At 44.5% G+C, this 17671-nt stretch overlaps 1 protein-coding gene across 1 annotated transcript in view; it reads left to right on the forward strand.

Moving 5' to 3' along the window:
• Positions 1 to 17671, forward strand: part of LOC124015685 (protein kinase C alpha type-like) — a 221383-nt gene that overhangs the window by 62916 nt on the left and 140796 nt on the right. The window contains exon 3 of the mRNA XM_046331087.1: positions 13657 to 13739. Within this exon, the coding sequence (XP_046187043.1) occupies positions 13657 to 13739 (83 nt within the window). The remainder of the gene's footprint in view (positions 1 to 13656; positions 13740 to 17671) is intronic.

Raw genomic sequence — 17671 nt, forward strand, 5'->3', positions numbered from 1 at the left:
TTCCAAATCATGTCCAATCAATTGAATTTACCACAGGTGGACTCCAATGAAGTTGTAAAAACATCTCAAGGATGATCAATGGAAACAGGAACTCAATTTCGAGTCTCATGGCAAAGTGTCTGAATACTTGTGTAAATAAGCTATTTCTGTTAAAAACAATTATACATTTGCTAACTTCTAATAACCTGTGTTTGCTTTGTCATTGTTGGGTATTGTGAGTAGATTGCTAAGGCTTTAGGAAATTCTCCCACTTCCCTATTTTATTATCAGCTGACCCCACATGGGGTCACAACCCCTAGTTTGGGCACCGCTGCATTCTGTCTTTATTCGGATAATTGAAGAGAACTGTGTAGTGAGAAAATGTGTAGCGTTAATGTAACGCGCAAATTTGTAGCATGAATTAATGTAATGAACACATTTCCAGCAGTGACAGTAGAACTTTAAGTTTGAATGTAGCCAAGCTCACAGGCATCTCTATACTGATTTTGAGATCTTTGTTAAAGCTCCGTTATCTGTTGAATAATGTAACAAATCAGTTTTGCTATTCAAAAATACTGTCTGACGCCTTCAAAAGGCTGCAGTGAGGTCAGGAGTGTGAGAGGGCGTTTTATCACCTCAAAGGAAGGTAGTAAACACTGTCAAAAGCATTCCACACACACACACACATCAACACAGTCAAGATAATCTCCTCACACACACACACACACTCAAAAACCAATCTGATCCAAGCCATCACGTCATTCAGGTTTGTAAACAGCTTCACTTCACCCAAACTAATCTCTTTTCTCGAAAAGGTTGGCTAGGTTCAATCAACCACAGACAATGAATTAACATACTCCTGAATAATTTCCTGGGGAAATTGAATCTTCCTCCTATTCCACTATTCCTACAGCAATACTGTGAGTGGCATTACCTGTGCAAGACATGATTTGTTGCATAATTAAATTGTAATAATAATCTCACACAGCTATACCATCTGGAAAGAAGAAAATAGAAAAATGAACCGAGGCCATGTTCCTATTCAATGATTTTAGTGAGTGTCTTCCATTGGCATAGTGGCTCAATACCTGTTGCTGCGAAACGAAGCCTGGGTATCTTTGCTACATCATAAACTCTACCATGACGAGTCACATTGGAGCCCTTTATGAAGGCTACTATAACGCTCTCCCAGTGACCCAGTCCCACATAATTATCAATGATTAATGGACCCTCATAAAATCCGGATATCAACCTGGTTCAGCTTCTCCCCTTGACGCCATTGTTACCTTGGCATCATTGTTACCTTGGCATCATTGTTACCTTGGCATCATTGTTACCTTGGCCTTTGACACCATTGGCTCTCATTTGAATGGGCAGATGATTATTGCCTCTAGCACCGCCTCCTCCAAGTGCCTCCTGCCAGTGTTCCTTCCTACAGTTTCCATCCCCAATAAGTGCTCATTGTGTAACAAGTAGCGACTACCTTCCGGAGACCTCCATTCTGTGTCAAGCCTCTGACGTGGCCATATGGACTGTAGAGTGTCGATTTCAGTTCAGGCCAACCTCCATTTTGTGTCATGCCTTCGATCGCCTTGCGTAAAGTGGCCAATGTAAAGAGTGTCAACCGTGTTTCTCACCAACCTCCATTCTGTGAGGGTTCTCTTTTGAGAGCCAATAAAAACGTGTTGACACCATTCCAGACACCTCCATCGTAGGTCAAGCCTATAGACCTCTGTCTGTACTCCATAGAGCTCTGATTATAACTGGTGTCATCTGCGCTCCGCAAACTTCCATTGTGTGCCAAGCCTGTAAGACCCCTAATCATCTGTTGAATACTGCGGGGATTTAGTCAATAGAACGTAATTGGCACTTTGAATGCCGAACCAGCACTCCAACAATTACTCCCAGAAAACAACGACACAACCAAAGCTAAGGCTGACTAGGAAGAGTGTATTTAAACATTAAAAATACAAGTATTTCACATTTATTTAACCAGGTAGGCCAGTTGAGAACAAGTTCTCATTTCCAACTGCGACCTGGCCAAGATAAAGCAAAGCAGTGTGACAAAAACAACCGAGTTACACATGGGATAAACAAACGTACAGTCAATAACACAATTGAAAAATCTATGGACCGTGTGTGCAAATGTAGGGAGGTAAGGCAATAAATAGGCCATAGAGGTGAAATAATTACAATTTAGCATGAACACTGGAGTGATAGATGTGCAAGTAGAGATACTTGGGTGTAAAAGAGACCGATGATAAATAACAATATGGGGATGAGGTAGTTGGGCGCGCTGTTTACAGATGGGCTGTGTACAGGTACAGTGATCGGTAAACTGCTCTAACAGCTGATGCTTAAATTTCGAGAGGGACATATAAGACTCCAGCTTCAGTGATTTTTGCAATTCGTTCCAGTCATTGACAGCAGAGGACTGTAAGGAAAGGCGGCCAACGTAAGTGTTGGCTATGGGGATGACCAGTGAAATATACCTCATGGAGCATGTGTTACGGGTGGGTGTTGCTATGGTGATGAGTGAGCTAAGGCGGGGCTTTACCTAGCATAGACTTATAGATAACCTGGAGCCAGTGGGTTTGGTGACGAATATGTAGTGAGGGCCAGCCAACGAGAGCATACAGGTCACAGTGGTGGGAATTATATGGTGCTTTGGTGACAAATCGGATGGCACTGTGATAGACTAAATCCAGTTTGCTGAGTAGTGTTGGAGGCTATTTTGTAAATGACATCGCCAAAGTCAAGGATCGGTAGGATAGTTAGTATTACGAGGGTATGTTTGGCAGCATGAGTGAAGGATGATTTGTTGCGAAATAGGAAGCCGATTCTTCTAGATTTAATTTTGGATTGAAGATGTTTAATGTGAGTCTGGAAGGAGAGTTTACAGTCTAACCAGACACCTACGTATTTGTCGTTGTCCACATATTCTAGGTGAGACCTGTCCAAAGTAGTGATTCTAGTCAGGCAGGAGGGTGCGGGCAGCAATCGGTTGAAGAGCATCCACTTAGTTTTACTAGCATTTAAAAGCAGTTGGCTGTCACGGAAGGAGTGTTGTAAGGCATTGAAGCTTGTTTGGAGATTTGTTTGCACAGTGTCCAAAGAAGGGCCAGATGTATACAGGTGGATCAGAGAATCACCAGCAGCAAGAGCGACATCATTGATGTATACAGAGAAAATAGTCGGCCCGGGAATTGAACCCTGTGGCACCCCCATAGAGACTGCCAGAGATCCGGACAACAGGCCCTCCAATTTGACACACTGAACTCTATTTGAGAAGTAGTTGGTGAACCAGGCGAGGCAGTCATTTTAGAATCCAAGGCTGTTGAGTCTGCCGATAAGAATACGGTGATTCACAGAGTCTAAGGCATTGGCCAGGTCGATGAAGACGGCTGCACAGTACCGTCTTTTATCGTTAGTGGTTATGATATCGTTTAGGACCTTGAGCGTGGCTGAGGTGCACCCATGACCAGCTCGGAAACCATTTTGCGTAGCGGAGAAGGTACGGTGGGATTCGAAATGGTCGGTGATCTGTTTGTTAACTTGGCTTTCAAAGATTTTAGAAAGGCAGGGCAGGATGCATATAGGTCTATAACAGTTTGGGTCTGGAGGGTCTCCCCCTTTGAAGAGATGACCGCGGCAGCTTTCCAATCTTTGGGAATCTCAGACGATACAAAAGAGACGTTGAACAGGCTAGTAAAAGGGGTTGCAAAAATTTCTGCGGATCATTTTAGAAAGAGGGTCCAGATTGTCTAGCCCAGCTGATTTGTAGGACTCCAGATTTTGCAGCTCTTTCAGAACATCAGCTGTCGATATGGGTAAAGGAGAAGGAGTTGGGGAACAAATAAGGTATCGATGGAACAAAAAGGGTAGCTAAAGGCATTAGGTCTCCTTGACTGAGTAACTATTGGTGATATGGATGACCGCAAAGGAACAGTGCAATGCAGAAAGGGTGTTCAAGAGATGGTCTCAATTCCCAATGGATGATGTCTTCCATTCAGCTCAAATGTGCGTATTGAGTGGAGTGTCCTTCAAAAGACCGAGTCGTGTTCCCTGTCAAGTAAAAATCTCTTCCCTGCACCACTGTTGTACCTGGCTGTCATCGTGACCATGGGCTCTATAATCCCCATAGTGTTGTGCAACAGGAGGTCCATGTCTCCTCTTTGTGAAGAGAGAACACTGATGACAGCGGAGGGCAATCATCACACACGTGCATTCATCCACATACACGCAGGCAGACACGCGCGCGCACACACCTCTGTTCTCGCCCTTCCACCCTGGGCTACCGATGGAGCTTGGGAGATATAATCATAAGAAATTAACGACACTGTCATTATTGCCCCTTACTGTGCTTGTTCCCTTGGAAACAGACGACCCTTTCCCTGCACGAGGAGGCCCCTCCCCCTTTCCCCTTGACTTGGTCTTTTCCAAGGCGGTAGGCACTGGCTGTGCAGGACAAGAGCCTTCCAAACAGGGCTATGTTTTGAACTGTACTCAACTAGCAATAACGTGGTGTATGCTGTTAACTTATAAAAGGCACAAAAAAAAAATGTGACCACTTGTTGAGTTTCAACTGTGTGTGTGTGTGTGTGTGTGTGTGTGTGTGTGTGTGTGTGTGTGTGTGTGTGTGTGTGTGTGTGTGTGTGTGTGTGTGTGTGTGTGTGTGTGTGTGTGTACAGTATGCATGTGTGTAGTCCTTTACATTCGTACCTGAATACGGGTTGAAAATGGCTTATAAGCGCCTAAATTGGAACACGGTGGCTGCACAGTAACATGCTATACATGACGTCAGAGCTCTGGCTCTGCGCTTCCCAGCGCTGTATGGGTTTTGACTGACATCTAGTCTTTTATAACTTAGCTCATCATGTTGGCGCAATAGAACACGCTTTCAATGATTTCACGCTCAACCTGATCCAGATTGCGATTTATAATGTGATGTTTTTGGATTGGGTAAACAACGTCAGTGATTGTGTGATGGCGAGGAGGCAGAGTTGTAATTCCTCAACGGCACTCAATAAGGTACCTTAAAGTTGATGACTCTTCTTTTGAAATTGCTTCAAACTGTGCACACTTACTTCTCTGGTCTTGTGTTGCACCTACCCCACATTTTCCAGAAATAGTCCTATCATGTTGCTGAATGTATCCAGGATATCCATATAGGCCAATTCCCACGAGTGTAAAGGGTTAACTGTCTGTGCGTGTGGTCCAGTTACAGAACAGAAAGGAACCCTACGGTGACACAGCTGTGGACGTGAGCGTGTCTGTTTGTCTCTCTCGTCTTTTTGTGCACAAGAAAGAAGTGACTCTCACCCGGCCCAGATCTCCCAAGTGTGACTAAACCCCTACCCAAGCCTCCTAAAGCCTCCCTTGAAATCAGATGAAACTCCTTTCCTCCCTCTCTACTCACCACCCGGCACTGAGGAATTCCCCCGAGCTGAAGACTTACTAGCCTCCTCTTGGGGGAATTACATTTAGAGGGAAAATGTAGCTGTTTCTTCCTCCATTTACCTCACGAGACCTCTGCTAGCCCCGGCTGAGACTCCAGTGACTTTAAACTAAGCTGCTCTGAGATTAATCAGTTTCCACCCTACTAACCTCCACCAGGGCTGTGTTCAGTAGGCACAAAACGGAAGAAAAGGTACTATCTGAACTAGTCCAGTAAAGAGATTGTTGTGCTAAACATCGTGCAACAGTTTGCCATAATGAACAGGACCCAGATTTTGCAGTACAGTGGGTGGAGAGGGAGAGCATTGTAAAGTATAGGGAGCTAGTTAACACTGAGCTTGAATTAGGAGCCCTTACTGTGCTTCTGAATGAGTAATAACAAACCTGACAAATCGAAAACCTTTCACTGTGGCTGCAAACAGAGCATCATACAGGAAGCTAATTGGTTTATTTTTATTTATTTAATTTAACTTTTATTTAACTAGGCAAGTCAGTTAAGAACAAATTCTTATTTACAATGACGGCCTACACTGGCTAAACCCAGGCGCCGCTGGGCCGCCGTGCGCCGCCCCCTACGGGACTCCCAATCTCGGCCGGTTGTGATACAGTCTGGATTGGAACCAGGGTGTCTGTAGTGACGCCTCTTGCACTAAGACGCAGTGCCTAAGACCGCTGCGGCCACTTCGGGGAACACTGTGCAGGAACCCTCACGTCTCTGAATGAGTGGCGTCATGACGTCATAAACTTGACCTGACAAACCTTAAACCTCGTTTGTGGATTTCACACTGAATGACATGACAAATGTAAGCACATTCACAATCAGTCAATGCTTGATGGCCATCACATAAGCAATATTATCGACAAGCCCACTCGAACACGTCACGACAATGGAGTTGTATCGTATGTCGTAACCAGGCTTAGCCTGCCACGAATGGTTATGTATGTATGTATGTATTGTATGGGTTATATGATGCGTATTGTATGGGTTATATGATGCGTATTGTATGGGTTATATGATGCGTATTGTATGGGTTATATGATGCGTATTGTATGGGTTATATGATGCGTATTGTATGGGTTATATGATGCATGGGTAAGAGGAAGCTGCAGTAGTTCTGGGTTGGTTGTTAAAAGTCGCCGAAGCTGTGCTATGCTCGAACAGCTACTACTTCAGCTTTTATGACCCGAAAGAGTTTTTATTGCAGATGAAGACGAGGGAACGCTACATCCCACATACTGATAGAGGGCCTTTTTATTGTTTTATTGTAATTACCCATCGAACAAGCTGCTGAGAAATCTGTTTGGGAGAGATCTGATTAAATACCTGCTGCGGTCCATAAGAGGGTAGTAGTCTGGCATTATGTTGATATATTATGTTGTAAAGTAAGGCTACTGGAAGTTCATGATTTTCAGCGAGTATGACTTCATGCCTCAATAGATTATAGGTTTTCATTAAGAAGCTGAACATACAGAGTGATATGCATTATGAGTGTTGATGCAGAAAATAGCTGTAGGGAGACTGGATCTATCCAACATAAATCATTGTTACAACCTTGAGCAAGAATTAAATGCCCCATGCAGTCAGAAATGTGATTTCCTGTGGGTTTTTTGCCCTTGTAGTGTAGGATCTGTTTTGAAAGAAAAGCGGCTGAAATGTCAGCCTGTTTTAGTGGGATGGATTTTTGTTCTGTCTGGTGATATCCCCAGGTGATAAATGAGTTGATGGACCAATAAGAAAGAAAGTTACAGACCTTTCTGCCAATAACAGTTGTCAGTTTTCCCTTCCCCTGTAATGAGTGCGGACTGGCGGCAGAGAAGTCAGGCGCAGGAGAGCAAAGACTGTTACAACGGTGCAGTTTAATAATAAAAATCACCGTGAGCAAAAACAAATGAATACAATGGGACGAAACCCTTCGCACGCCAGACATATAACGTGCACAAACTCTTATGATCAACAATACCGGACTAGGACATGTGGGGAACGGAGGGTTAAATACACAACATGTAATTGATGGGATTGAAACCAGGTGTGTGGGAAGACGAGACCAAACAAATGGAAAATGAAAGGTGGAATCGACGATGGCTGGAAGACCGGTGACGTCGACCGCCGAACGTCGCCCAAACAAAGCGAGGGAAGTCGTGACATCCCCACTCAGACCATTCCCAGACAATCCTAGCAGAGTTATATATTGAGAAATGCACTTTGCGAAGAAGCTATTTTTGATTCTTTTTGACTATTTGAAAACAATCACAGTAAGGTCCTTAATAATTGTTACCCAGAAGTTATTTGATATTGAGATAAAAATGGCTGCATTATACCTTAGTATTATCTGAACGCACCGATCAGACAGATTTATGCGGATAACAGACACATTATTACCACTAAGATGGCCAAGCCAAATCTATCACCTATCGCTTCTTCTCCACCACATTTTTTGTTTCCCATTGAAACCGAAATATTGGAGTTGGCCAGGCTTGAGGGGGAATAAATCACACAACACAATGTCTGAATTCATTTATTTCTCCAGTTTTAGAACTCCTCCACGACGTTACTTAACATGAAAGATGGTTACTCCTACTGTCATCCGGCCGTGGTTTATATTATATCAGAGAGGAGCAGATTTTGGGAAATATTGTCACCCCTTCCACTTCTGGATCTGTGAGTTTATGATATTACCATAACCTAACCGCGGACAGCCATCATCATCATCATATTATTATTATTATTATGCCCATCATTATTATCCATACTTTCATCATAATTATTATTATCATCATCATCATTTGTATCGTCATCATTATTGTTGCTATGGTGATCATAATCGTTGTCATTATTGTCTTAATGGTTGTGGTTTCGCCGTATTGCAATGCAAGTTATTACAGATAATAGGCACTTGAGTCCATAATACGCACCACACTAAATAAAATGAAACCAATTTGGATCTCTTAGAATTACTGTATGATTTGAAAAAGATTTTCAGGTCCCATTTAGCAGAGTGCTCTGCATTATTAGTGTTTCAGCGCTTTGGTAGTTTCCTTATTTATGGCTTCTCTGGTTGGTTTATGATGCAAGCAGCATTCTATCAATGTCACTTCCCTCCTATCCCCGGTCTCCTCCACCCACCCTCGGACTATCCGTGTCTGGGTCGAGGTTGATTCAGTGCCACAATCGATTGGAGGTCGTCTCCAGACTCCCTCTCTCCCTGGTGTGGTGACTGACTGTCCTACTCCCCTGTCCTTGACTTCTCCTCAGTCTCTTTGGCGTGACATGGAAGACCTGACACAGTCGAGTTAGAGGCAGGGCGCTCTGCTCTTAAACACCTTCTCTTGTTCGCCTCTCAAGAGCACTTCACACCATAACCGAGAGACACGGAGACACACAGAAGTGACTATCAGGCCTTTAGCTGGAGTTCAGTATGCTTGTTTTTAGAGGCTCACCTCGCCATTAGAACCAGCACTTTTTTTTGTGCAACTTAAAAGGGTGGTTTTTGTAAATCAATATAATTATTGCAATTACGCTTGTCAGGGTCAAGCTCACCCAATGTTCTAACTAAAACTACAAAAAAAACAAGCATGCTGCCTCGTGCCAGCAGTTTTCAACAAATCTGTGTTTTTAATGTTCTTCGTACGCAGCAAACTGTTCTAAACAGTTAATGATAATTAACAGCAGCGTGACTAAGCAGAAGTGACGTCGAACAGCCTGTTGTGAGAGCCGGCAATGGGATGCCTTGCTTGCCAAAGGTCGATTTCTAACATACTTCATGATCAAGTCAATGCGCTGATGTCTACATACCTTAACCCCTTATTCCAGATCCCAAACACATTCCCATTCTCCACTCCGCCTCATTCCACAGCAGTGAATGACGGAAACCAACAGATTTTGAATTGCAACCATTCGCCATGACGTGAGCGTGGTTTGATTTTGAGTCGGGAACAACGGCAGGGGAAAGAGAGACATTGTCATTCAGTTAGGAATCCCTTGTTCTGCTGCTGGAGGCGTATTTGAAGATGTAATAAGTATTTATTGTAACATCCACATTACATTGTGGCCCCTCCATAATTCATGGTGCCCTCGGTGTGAAATAATGAGATCACAGTGAGACCCTTCATTAAAAGTCAACATGACATTTTCTCTCTGCTCTTCATATTCCGGTTTCACCGGCTCACTCATTTCTCCTTTTCCATTAGATTGCAAAGCCTTTCGAAACCTCACCAAGTCGTACAATGTCTTGCTGTATTTTTGACGCCGTTATTTCTGGTACAGCCTAAAAGTGATCAGTCTACTGTTGTTGAAGCGATAGTTCACCCAAATTTCAGGATTATAATGTTGATTTCCTTACCCTGTCAGCAATCTATGGACCAGGTTTTGACATCGATCCATGCTTTGGTTAAGTTTCCCTGGCACTGTTTCCAAATGCTCAAAATGATAATATTGGTACCGTGACTCCCATTCAAGTCGCTGTACAGATAGAAGTATTTTTCGCGCATTATGTTCAAATAATCGATAAGTGACTTTGTTGAGCTTCACAACCAATTTGAGGTTTTGGATATGTTGCGCAAAACATGTTAATAACGCTAACCAGGACTAATAATGCTACCAGGATGGGATTTGTGCCACAAATGCTAAAACATTAGCATTTGGAAACCGTGCCAGGGAAATAAACCCAAAGCATGGCTTGCTGTCATACCTTGTCCATAGACTTCTTACAGGGTAAGGAAACCAATGTGTCATTTTGTAATTTTTTGAACTATCCCTTTAACTGTACTTCTTGTTCTGATCCAAGTGCAGTCCTGCAAATCCACCACTTTGTCCACATTGCTCCTGAGCAAGGAACTGTGTAGTGATTCACAGCCATTGAGAGTTTCACCGATCCAAGTACAACCGTTGCATGCTCGGCTCATCCTTTCTCATAGAACCGTGAAACTCTGAGTAATAAGGTCCTGCTATTAGATTTGAATCGTCACTCAATACAGTCCCACTGTATTTACATGTCTACAAAGTGGATCCCATTAACCTATGGCAGCAGTTCAGTTGCATGAAGGCTTGTCTGTTCTTTAGGCCTCTAATGAAACTGTTGCTCCAACATGGCGGTGGTGATGGAGCAGTGGTGAAGCCCTAAGTGCTCCTTTCGGGCCTGTAGGAGAACAGTGGGTCTAGTTTCACCGGCAGATATCCCCTCTAATAAGGACACTAGGGCCTGTATCCATGGAGACGCAGCCGTAACCTCTTCCATCTTCAGCCTTCTGCCCTTTGACCTTTCTCTTTCAACCACTAGCGAGGAACGTGGCCCCTTCCAGAAACTCTAATAAAGAAACAATCGCCTCAGGGCAGGTTACAGATTGGGTCAGGTGAACTGCAATGTTCCCTATTGTTCAGAATGACCCAATTTCTCCTGGAGCAGCAGGTTCCTCTAAAGTGGTCCTAAAAATACATGCAATAAAGGCACTTCTCAGAGCAGTTTGGGAGCACTGAAATAGAATCGACGTCGACTGAACTGCTGCGAGACTTTAGCCTGTCTAATGGGTCTCGTTATTATGGACGTTTTTAATGCCGCAGAGAGACCATAGTTCACCTCTTCCTCCGCATTTATTAGAGATTATAGACCGCTGTACATCTCTCTGACGGCTGGGGCCTGACAGTGCAGTGTCTTCCTTCCCGGGCCTCAAAGGAAGTTGCACCACGCAAATGATAATTGTCTACCTACTGCATATAATCACCTGACGTGGTTCAGAAACCAAACTAATTTGCGAATAGGGGATAGAATTTGAGCGATCCTTTTTATTGCATGTGGGTTTGTTGCGACCACACTCACTGTTTACTCGCTGATAACACTCTGTGGCATCATGTGGCAGTTGATAACGATCTATCGGGGTAAATGGATGCTTCAGACCACTCGCCGGCTATACTGCAGACTATACGGCAGTTAGTTATTAATCATTTGGATTTACGGCGTGACGGCTTTCGTGTGGGTGGCTGTGGTAATACGAGTTCTGGGGTTGTGGTCTCGCGAGGGGCGTTGACTGGTCTGAGCAAGCCAGTGTGTCAGGGGTGAGATGGGCCGGGGGTTGTTGATATTCATTTCGCCATCGTTAATGTTGATGTGAGACGTTTGGCCTTGACGCTTACTGTGTTTCAGTCAGATCAGACTTCCTGAATAAATGTAGGCCCAGCCGATACTCCGCTAGGCTGGTTTTGTTGGTCAGTAGGCCTATATGTTGGTTTGAAAGCTAAAAGAAGCCTAGCTTTGAGTGGGCACATTGCGCCCTTCTACTTAGAATTTAGTTACAATTCCTACTACAGAAACTGTGATAATGTTAAAAAAAACAACTCTTTAGTACATTGTTACCCACCCTCTCACCGTCTGCTAATATAATGTAGCCTACATGTTGATATTGGGTGATGAAAAGGTCAGAGGTAACCATTTCTAGTGGTAGCGGTGCATCTCTGAACATCAATGCTATTGAACATCTGTGCCATTAATTTAGTATAGAGCTAACAGCACAGAAGGCAATTAAGTTTGGCTGGGCCTGTGAGAGCCAGGGATATAGAGACATGTACTGAACGAAAGTATAAACGCAACGTGCAACAATTTTACTAAGTTAGTTCATAAGGAAATCAGTCAATTGAAATAAATTAATTAGGCCCTAATCTATGGATTTCACATGACTGGGCAGGGGTGCAGCCATGACACCAACTTGGGAGCCTGACCCACCGGGGAGCCTGACCCACCGGGGAGCCTGACCCACCGGGGAGCCTGACCCACCGGGGAGCCTGACCCACTGGGGAATTCAGAATTCATTTTTCCCAACAAAATGGATTTATTACAGACATAAATACTCCTCAGTTTCATCAGCTCTCCGGGTGGCTGGTCTCAGACGATCCCGCAGGTGAAGAAGCTGGATGTGGAGGTGCTGGGCTGTTGTGGTTACACGTGGTCTGTGGTCGTGAGTCCGGTTGGACGTACTACCAAATTCTCTAAAATGATGTTGGAGGTTACTTATGGTAGAGCAATTAACATTAAATTATCTGGCAACTGCTCTGGTGGACACTCCTGCAATCAGCATGCTAATTGCACACCTCCTTAAAACTTGAGACATCTCTGATGTTGTGTGACAAAACTGCACGTTTTAGAATGGCCTTTTATGGTCCCCCGTGTAAAGATCATGTTTAATCAGTTTCTTTCCAGACCTGTCAGGTATCTTGGCAAAGGAGAAATGCTCACTGACAAGGACGTAAACACATTTGTACATCACATTTGAGAGAAATAAGCTTTTTGTGCGTAACGAACATTCCTAGGATCTTTTATTTCAACTCATGAAACATGGGACCAACACTTTACATGTTCAATTTATATTGTTGTTCAGTGTACTATAGTTTGGAGAGATTGAAAGAGATACAAAATATATAGCTACAATTCTGAGAGATCTATTGGCACAGACAGCAGTCTGTAGCCAAGCTAAAAGACCGAGCCTTCAGAGACGATCTATTATTCAAGCAGCCAATACACTCAGCTCCACCACCACCGTTATCCCCCAGTGTCTGAGCTTAGCTCCGTTTCCAATGTGGTGCTAGCGTAGCCACACACTGGGTGTACTCAATGAGGCTGTGAGAATGCAGTGCCGTGCCATTGTGTGTGTGTGCGCCTGTAAGGCCTGCGAGACAGTGAGGGGGTAGTGGTACAGTACAGTACTTTGGCTGCCGTAGGCTGTACAAGCCATCTGGAGAGATGATTAGCCAGACCATGTTTTTTCCCCCCTCTGCTCTTAGTGGTGTCTGTTCTGTCTTGCAAGACTTCAGGCTAATTTAGATATGCTAAAGCTATGATACTGTAAAACAGATCAAGTTGTCTCACTCTTCTTTTCGCTCTCGCTCTCTCTCTCACGCTCTCTCTCTCTCTCGCTCTCTCTCTCTCTCACGCTCTCTCTCTCTCACGCTCTCTCTCTCTCACGCTCTCTCTCTCTCTCGCTCTCTCTCTCTCGCTCTCTCTCTCTCACGCTCTCTCTCTCTCACGCTCTCTCTCTCTCACGCTCTCTCTCTCTCACGCTCTCTCTCTCTCACGCTCTCTCTCTCTCACGCTCTCTCTCTCACGCTCTCTCTCTCACGCTCTCTCTCTCTCTCGCTCTCTCTCTCTCACGCTCTCTCTCTCTCACGCTCTCTCTCTCTCACGCTCTCTCTCTCTCACGCTCTCTCTCTCTCGCTGTCTCTCTCTCCCTCTGCAGTTTGCTGTTTCGTGGTCCACAAGAGGTGCCATGAGTTTGTCACGTTCTGCTGCCCCGGGGCGGATAAGGGTCCCGACACGGACGTAAGTAGCCGTACCCCCACCCTCTACCCCTCATGTTCTCACCGCCTCTCCACTCTTAGGGTCTCTAAGCTTCTGTCAATGGACCCCTAGTGAAAGGGGGCACCGCCAAGGCACATCTCTTCTAAGGATGCGTCACAGATGGCACCCTATTACCATATAGTGTTTAGCTATATTGGTATAGGGTACATTTTGGGATGCAGGCTAAGTATATGGTTACTCTCAAAGTGACAGCCTTGCAGGACGGACCATACGTCCTTGTCTCGTTCACCGGGGCTGACCATTAAGGAAGAAGAATGAGTCTGCTCCTTGTCTGACAGGAGATCATTGTGTGTGGAGGCCCAGAGCTGTAGTATCATACATCACCTTGCTCTGTGTATTGGGAGGCCAGTCAGGCTAGATTTTATTTTTGTCTTGAAGTTGTAGGAATTGAATTTCGGCAGAGTTCTTTTGATTTGGTATCATAAAGAAGTTGGCTCTGTACTCTACTTTCAAACACCTGACAAGAACTTTCCATTTAAAATGGTGCGTTTTGAAACGGATAACAAAAATGACCACCTGGACAAGTCCAGATGGTCCCTCTCCGTTTCCGTGTGTTATTTTCTCAATTTGATGCCTAATGAACGCAACCAGTGCCTTTAGATTCAATGACTTTGGACACGTCTGCTTTAGTCTCTCACTCTGGCGGGGGGTTGGATAAGGAACACTGTGTCCAGGACAGGGTCTCTGGATGAATCATACCAGCTGATGGCCAGCTTACCTCGTTTCACCCCAATATACCTCATTTATCTTCCCGAAGGGTCACTTTGTCCCAGTTATTATGTCACTCGAGGAAACTTCCAGGTCCACTCCAAAGCACTCAGATGTGTACACTTGTTTACTCCCTGTTAAGATCTGGGACAAGGGGGAGATCCCCCACAAGCAAAGTGTCAATACAGGATTAAGATTGAATCCTACTACACCGGCTCTGAAGCTCGTCGGATGTGGCAGGGCTCGAAAACTATTACAGATTACAAGGGGAAACCCAGACACGAGCTGCACAGTGACGCGAGCCTACTAGACAAGCTAAATACCATTTTATGCTCGCTTCGAGGCAAGCAACACTGAAGCATGCACAAGAGCACCAGCTGTTCTGGATGACTGTGTGATAATGCTCTCTGAACTAAACCTTTAAACAGGTAAACATTCACAAATCCGCTGGACCAGACGGATTACCAGGATGTGTACTCCAAGCATGCACAGACCAACTGTCAAGTGTCTTCACTGGCATTTTCAAATGCTCCCTAACCAAATCTGTAATGCCTACATGTTTCAAGCATGCAAACATAGACCCTGTGCCCAAGGAAGCGAAGGTAACCTGCCTAAATGATTACCGCACCGTGGCACTCACGTATGTAGCCATGAAGTGCTTTGAAAGGCTGGTCATGGCTCACATCATCATCCCAGAAACCCTAGACCCACTCAATTTGCATACCGCCCCAACAGATCCACAGATGATGCAATCTCTATTGCACTCCACGCTGCCCTTTCCCACCTGGACAAAAGGAACACCTATGTGAGAATGCTTTTCATTGACTACAGCTCAGCGTTTAACACCATAGTGTCCTCAAAGCTCATCAATAAGCTATGGACCCTGGGACTAAACACCTTACTCTGCAACCGGATCTTGGACTTCCTGACTGGTCTCCCCCAGGTGGTAAGGGTAGGTAACAACACATTTGCCACGCTGATCCTTAACACTGGGGCCCCTCAGGGGTGTGTACTTAGTACTCTCCTGTATTCCCTGTTCACCCACGGCTGCATGGCCAAACATGACTCCAACACCATCATTAAGTTTGCTGACGACACAACAGTGATAGGCCTGATCACCGACAATGATGAGACGGCCTATTGGGAGGAGGTCAGAGAACTGGCAGTGTGGTGCCAGGACAACAACCTCTCCCTCAATGTGAGCAAGACAAAGGAGCTGATTGTGGACTACAGGAAAAGGCGGGCCGAACAGGCCCCATTAACATCGATGGGGCTGTAGTGGAGCGGGTCGAGAGTTTCAAGTTCCTTGGTGTCTACATAACCAACGAACTATCATGGTCCAAACATACCAGGACAGTCATGAGGGCACGACAAAACCTTGGCATGGGTCCCCAGATCCTCAAAAGGTTCTACAGCTGCACCATCGAGAGCATCCTGACTGTGTACGGCCCAGCTTCCTGCCATCCAGGACCTAAACAATAGGTGGTGTCTGTTTTCTTTGCTACCACACAGCAAGTGGTACCGGAGCTCCAAGTCTAGGACCAAAATGCTCCTCAACAGTTTATACCCCCAAGCCATAAGACTGCGGAACACTTAATAAAATTGACCCCCTTTTATACACTGCTGCTACTCGCTGTTTATTATCTATGCATAGTCACTTCACCCCCACCTACATGTACAAATTACCTCAACTAACCTGTACCCCCGCACACTGACTCTGTACCGGTGCCCCTTGTATATAGCCTCATTATTGTTATTGTGTTACTTTTTTATTTTAGTCTACTTTATATTTTCTTAACCCAACATTGCAGTTTAAGAAGAGTTAAGGGCTTATAAGGAAGCATTTCACAGTAAAGTCTACACTTGTTGTATTTGGCGCATGTGACAGATCAAGTTTGATTTGATCACATAAAAAAAACTTTCAGCGTCTGTGTTTTAAATCTCTCCAGAATAAATCTTACTTGGATCTCCACTTAGATTCCATAGCAGTGGATGAAGAGTGACTCCTAGTACTTTCCTCTGTGGGAGTGTGTCCTCCGAACCCTGTTAGGTGTGAAGGTCCACTAGCCTGGCCTAGCAGCACAGCTCTGACGGTTTGCATCCCAAAACACATCCTATTCCTTATACAGTGGGGCAAAAATGTATTTAGTCAGCCACCAATTGTGCAAGTTTTCCCACTTAAAAATATGAGAGGCCTGTAATTTTCATCATAGTCCTGCTAAGCTGAGGTCGGTTGTGGTAATGCACCTTATTATGAGAGTTAGTTGCCAATTGCCAAATATAGTCCAAAGAATAAAAAATAAGTCTGGAAGGAGGAGGGATGACTAGAATCGATTCAGTTGACCGTTTTATGTGTGGATTAATTGTCGGAGTAGAGAACCTTGTGCATTTTAGGTAAAATAACAACTCAATGTTGATATCCCAGGGCAAAATAGCTAGCAACTGCAAGCTAGCTAGATACATTGCCATAAATGTTTAATGCTTTTTGACCTGTCCCCAAATTAATATAATTGGTACAGAGATTGTTTTGATATTTCAACCTGTGTGTCGGGATCACGTTTGGTTTTGGGGGGACAAAATCAATTTGTGCACGATGACGGACCGGTTTGGGCATGATGTAACACAGCCGATTCAAATGATCAAAGCTTAATGATTAGTTGATTATTTGAATCAGCTGTGGAGTGCTAGGGCAAAAAACTAAACAAGCACCCCTTGGACCGAGTTTGGGAATACCCTGCACTAGGCTTTCCATGGAATGAGTTTGACACCCCTGTGCTAAGTGATTTTCTTCGCCAGTGTGGCTTACAGGGGTTATAATGATAAGGGCAGCTGGTAACTCCCCATTTTTGTCAGCATTACAAATATATGTTCATGTCAATTATAGTAATCCAACTTTATGGATTTATTAGGGCAGATGTTGTCATTAGGCACAGATCTAGGACCAGCTTACCAACCCCTAAACTTAAACTTGTGAAGAACATAGTGACTTTAGATCTAGGGCAACTGCATCCTATCAGATATGTTATTAGCAAATGTGTCATCTGGGGCCACATTTCTCAGCACACGGTAACAGATTGTTGAGTTACATAATGTAAGAAAAGCACTGTTCCTACTGAAATGTGTCTGGTTCATGGGCTTACAGAATGCATCCAAACAAAAACTCTGTGTTTTATTGAGTCTGCTAA

This window comes from Oncorhynchus gorbuscha, linkage group LG26 (genome assembly GCF_021184085.1).
Source record: "Oncorhynchus gorbuscha isolate QuinsamMale2020 ecotype Even-year linkage group LG26, OgorEven_v1.0, whole genome shotgun sequence".
NCBI classification, from domain to species: Eukaryota; Metazoa; Chordata; class Actinopteri; order Salmoniformes; family Salmonidae; genus Oncorhynchus; species Oncorhynchus gorbuscha.